The following is a 4,894-nucleotide window of genomic DNA, read 5'->3' on the forward strand; positions in this document are numbered from 1 at the left end:
TTCGCATTCGCCCATTGGCTAACCATGGCGAGATTTAGGTGACGGTGGACCAACTTCATCTGGTCCTCACTCATAGGGTCCGAATTACGGATCCCTACTCGTGAGGACCCCGCTACCTCCCTGAAGCTCGGTTGCCGAGGCTCCCCTGAGGTTTCAGCGCGGAGTTTCGGGGCCTTTTTCACTGATCCCTGTGGAGATTCGTCCTCGGAGCGGACCCTTTTTACAGGGCCTTTCTCTTTGGCCGGCTTCTCCACAGCGATGTCCACCCAAGGCTTACCTTGCTCTTTGGCTACCCCGTCGCCCATTAGCCTGCGGAACCTCTTGCGAGCGGCACCCGACATGCGTTTGAAACGCGGCTCTTTGGTCGAGGAGGTGTCGCCGGGCGCACCAGAGACGATGTCGTCTCTGTCGACCTCAGCTTCCCTCTCCCCTCCCTCGGAGCAAACCTCGGGCGTGCCAGGGGCTTCTACAGCCTCCTTCGCTCCGATACTACCTTCAGCCTGGATCAAGTCCAGAGCTGAGGACATGGCGTCAAAACTTTCTAGGTTGTTACTACTTTCCATAAACGTCCCACGAGTAGCAAGGGAAATATTGGTCGCAGAACGGCAGAGCCCCGCTTGCCGACTGAAGGACTATATACTACTACGATTCGTCCCGGTTTCGTAGAGACGCCGTTAGAGACTGGTCTCGCCACCAGCCACGCATCCATCGGCACGGTACGTATGACACCTTGGATTGGCGGAGAGGAAATGGAGTAGGAAAGGGGAGCAAAAGGGGAGATTGGGAAGGGGAGGGATTAGAGAGAGGAGGGATAAAGATAGGAGTAAAGACGGGAAATGACTATTTGGATCACAGGATGTTAAGACGGGAGATAAGGTAGGGGAGAAGGATTACCTGGCGGGTGGGACTGTCACACCAGGTATGGCCCTCATACTTAGCTGCTAGTGGCCCGAGGTTGTTGGTAAATAGTGCGACGCTCGTTAAAACCACTAGCATTTCCAGGGTGTACGACCCACCCAGCAGTGAACCCCGGGTGGGTTCAACCCTGGTCCGCGGCGGCAGATCCAGGGCTGACGGGGACGTGTATGAAGGACTTGAGTGAGCAGACCTGTAGCCCAGCGTCGCAAACCTGAGCGTGCCTACCCCCTCCTACACCCCATTTAGGGCATACTGTCAGTCATTTTACACCTGCAGTCTATGGATCAACTATACTCAAAAAACCTACAGCGCCCTGCGCGTCCAATATAACAACGCTTTCAGGATGCTGTTGGGGCTCCCGCGGCATTGCAGTGCGTCAGGCATGTTCGCGGAGGCGCGCACGGATGGCTTTCACGCGATAATGCGAAAACGTGTCGCGTCCCTGCTGAGACGTATCGCCGGTAGCCCCAACAGTCTCCTGGAAACAGTGGCAGGACGGGAAGATAGTCCCTTCCATTACTCCTGGAACAAGATGCACATGTTGTCCACCTAGTTTTTAAGTGTAGTTTGTAAATGTATATAGAGTTTAAGTTTTATTTAAGTGTACTTATATGGAATAATTTAATTCTGAAATAAATGATATATTATATATTATTATTATTATAGCTTTAATTTCCTCTATTAAACATATAAAACATTCTCAAAAACAGGTACCAGAGGAGAAAATGTACATTCTTATACAAAACCTGTGGACTATTGGAATTTAGTCAGCTGCATTACTACTTATTCATTTATACATTGAAGTGTTGGCCTGGTTGTCCCAATGAACACTCATGTAGGCAGCATTGTAAACAATCTATGTTGATTCATCCATATATTTGTCTGACTTACAACTCTAATGGTAATTACAACCCTTTGTTTCAGCCCTTATTAAGGAGGAAGCCGGATTTATGGATGAGGAGGCGCGTGTGAAGGAGGAGTGCTCGGACAGCACAGACGGGTGCGGCGTGAGCGAGGCAGCCATGCTGGCCGGCCTGTACGACGAGCACGTGGTCAAGGACGAGCTCGTGCTGGGGCCGGAGCGCCCGCACCGCCCCACAGTCGCCCCGGTGGTGAGAGGTGTGTTGATTGTTGTTTAACTACTGTCGGAACTACTCCGCAAAGCTCCTCCCGACACACACATTCAAACTACCATAATCCACTCACACACACCAATACAGAGTCTAAATAGAGAGTAAATTCAGTAAATATATTTTCTATTTTTCTTCAATTAAATTTGATATTAATCTTCAGCTGAATTAACTAAAATTTTCGATTCAGTTGTGATGTTGATGTATAGGAATATGTTTAGATGGTACATATAGTTCTAGCCAAAAACAAAATATTTATTCTTAAAAGACATATACACATGTATATAGCAAAGTTAAATTTTATCCTCTAGTATGGCTTGCCACATAAATGCTAATTTTCAATTGCTTTACTCACATTGGCTATTGAAAGTTCACCCTACCGTTACAGTTTAAAGATGATATTTACTGATTAATTTGGATTCGGTTTGTGATGTTTTATAGCTAGAGTTTTCTTCGCGTTGGTGTGGTAAATATTGTGTGTTTCACTTGGTAGCTAGTGTACCCCCATGCATTAAAACTCTTGCACGTTTTGAAGCATCTAAATCGTTATGATCCACCAGCAGAAGTATGAAAGATAATTATTAATTAAATTAAAGAAACTTATGTAACGCCCTGCCACTGTTACGTATTTATCAGGTTGGTATTTTGGATATTTGAGTATTATTTTGTCGTCTTACAGCGCCCACTCTTGTCTCCTCTGCGGTGGTGTTGGGTCGGCGCCGCTCGTGCTCGGTCAGGCTGGAGCGCCTGCTGGTGGACGCGGAGCGGCGCACCTGCCGGGTCGGGCGCCGCACATACAAGCTGCACGCCACCGAGCCCGCACCCACACCCCATGTCACCACCGCCATCTCTCAATGTCACCATTGCGGCAAACAGTTCAGGAGCAAGTCGGTTTTGAAGAAGCACGTACACACTCACTTGCCTTTACATAATTCAACCGTAGGGGATTATGGTTTAGAACGACATCAAATGCTACATGGTGACAAAAAACTGTATGAAAAGGCTCACATGATTATACACTCAGGCGAAAAGCCTTTTAGGTGTAAATACTGTGGCTACGAGAGTAGTAGAAAATTTAATTTACGAACTCACCTGATCACTCACACAGTCGACAAGCCTTTCAGTTGTAGTCACTGTAGCCACAAGTGTAAAAGAAAAAGCGACTTACAGACTCACCTGATGACTCACACAGACGAAAAGCCTTTCCGGTGTACATACTGTGGCTACAAGTGTAAAAGAAAAGGACAGTTACGGTCTCATCTGATGACTCACACAGACGAGAAGCCTTTCCGGTGTACATACCGTGCCTACAAGTGTAAAAGAAAAGGACAGTTACGGTCTCATCTGATGACTCACACAGACGAGAAGCCTTTCAGTTGTAGTCACTGTAGCTACAAGTGTAGAAGAAAAACAGATTTACAGCGTCACCTGACGACTCACATAGACGAGAAGCCTTTCAGTTGTAGGCACTGTAGCTACAAGTGTAGAAGAAAAGAACAGTTACGGAAACACCTGATAACTCACACAGACGAGAAGCCTTTCAGTTGTAGTCACTGTAGCTACAAGTGTAGATGTAAAGCAGATTTACAGCAACACCTGATGACTCACACAGACGAGAAGCCTTTCAGTTGTAGTCACTGTAGCTACAAGTGTAAAAGAAAAGGACAGTTACGGTCTCATCTGATGACTCACACAGACGAGAAGCCTTTCAGTTGTAGTCACTGTAGCTACAAGAGTAAAAGAAAAGGACATTTACGGTCTCATCTGATGACTCACACAGACGAGAAGCCTTTCAGTTGTAGTCACTGTAGCTACAGGTGTAGAAGTAAAAAAGTTTTACAGCGTCACCTGATGACTCACACAGACGAGAAGCCTTTCAGTTGTAGTCACTGTAGCTACAAGTGTAGAAGAAAAACAGATTTACAGCGTCACCTGATGACTCACATAGACGAGAAGCCTTTCAGTTGTAGTCACTGTGGTTACAAGTGTAAAAGAAAAAGAGATTTACAGACTCACCTGATCACTCACACAGACGAGAAGCCTTTCAGTTGTAGTCACTGTAGCTACAAGTGTAGAAGAAAAACAGATTTACAGCGTCACCTGATGACTCACATAGACGAGAAGCCTTTCAGTTGTAGTCACTGTGGCTACCAGGGTAAAAGTAAAAGACATTTACAGAGTCATCTGATAACTCACACAGACGAGAAGCCTTTCAGGTGTAAACACTGTGCCTACATGTGTAAAAGAAAATCAGAACTATGGACTCACCTTAAGAGAAGCCTTTCATGTGTAATGTAGCCACTGTAGATACAAGTGTAGAAGGAAATTTGGCGGACTCTTCTGTAAGTACTGTGACCACTTGCCGTTGTAAATTCTATTCGTCGTGTTCCTATTATTGTATTATGTATATACACTTTTTGTATCAAGCTTACATTTTGTTTTCATTCGGCGAATAAATGCATTGAATTTATCAACTTTTCGCGATTCACGCGCATAGTCTGGAGGGGGCTTATGAAATGACGTCTAAGATGGCGGCGGCCAGAGGCACTGCGAGCGGGTGACGTTGGCCGTTGGGATTAATTCGGTCTTATTCTAGAATGAGGTTAAAACTCACAGAATTAAAATAGTTACAACGTTGCAGTTTCTTTGGACACATATCTATAGTAAATATAGATGGTCAAGCAAATCTTGTCAGTAGAAAAAGACGCGAAATTCAAATTTTCTATGAGAAGATATCCCTTCGCGCCTACATAATTTAAATTTGGTGCCTTTTTCTACTGACAAGATCTGCTTGACCAACTTGATACACGTTTTTCTGCAGTGCACACAGACTGCACGTTTAGAAA

At 45.5% G+C, this 4,894-nt stretch overlaps 1 protein-coding gene across 1 annotated transcript; it reads left to right on the forward strand.

Moving 5' to 3' along the window:
- The first annotated feature begins 1,261 nt into the window (after nucleotides 1–1,261).
- On the forward strand, nucleotides 1,262–4,518 carry LOC134677233 (gastrula zinc finger protein XlCGF57.1-like). The gene is made up of 3 exons (XM_063535666.1): nucleotides 1,262–1,379; nucleotides 1,843–2,037; nucleotides 2,728–4,518. The coding sequence occupies exons 1-3, from the start codon at nucleotides 1,262–1,264 to the stop codon at nucleotides 4,344–4,346; spliced, it is 1,932 nt and encodes a 643-aa protein (XP_063391736.1). The 3' UTR covers nucleotides 4,347–4,518.
- Nucleotides 4,519–4,894: the final 376 nt, after the last annotated feature.

Source organism: Cydia fagiglandana, chromosome 26 (genome assembly GCF_963556715.1).
Source record: "Cydia fagiglandana chromosome 26, ilCydFagi1.1, whole genome shotgun sequence".
Classification (NCBI taxonomy): domain Eukaryota; kingdom Metazoa; phylum Arthropoda; class Insecta; order Lepidoptera; family Tortricidae; genus Cydia; species Cydia fagiglandana.

What these genes read in the sequence shown, in the direction of transcription:
- LOC134677233 (XM_063535666.1), top strand. Translation starts at nt 1,262, where the DNA reads ATGCTGTTGGGGCTCCCGCGGCATTGCAGTGCGTCAGGCATGTTCGCG. An exon ending in CCTGCTGAGACGTATCGCCG is followed by an intron (nt 1,380 to 1,842) that starts GTAGCCCCAACA and finishes CCTTTGTTTCAG; the next exon opens with CCCTTATTAAGGAGGAAGCC. An exon ending in AGTCGCCCCGGTGGTGAGAG is followed by an intron (nt 2,038 to 2,727) that starts GTGTGTTGATTG and finishes GTCGTCTTACAG; the next exon opens with CGCCCACTCTTGTCTCCTCT.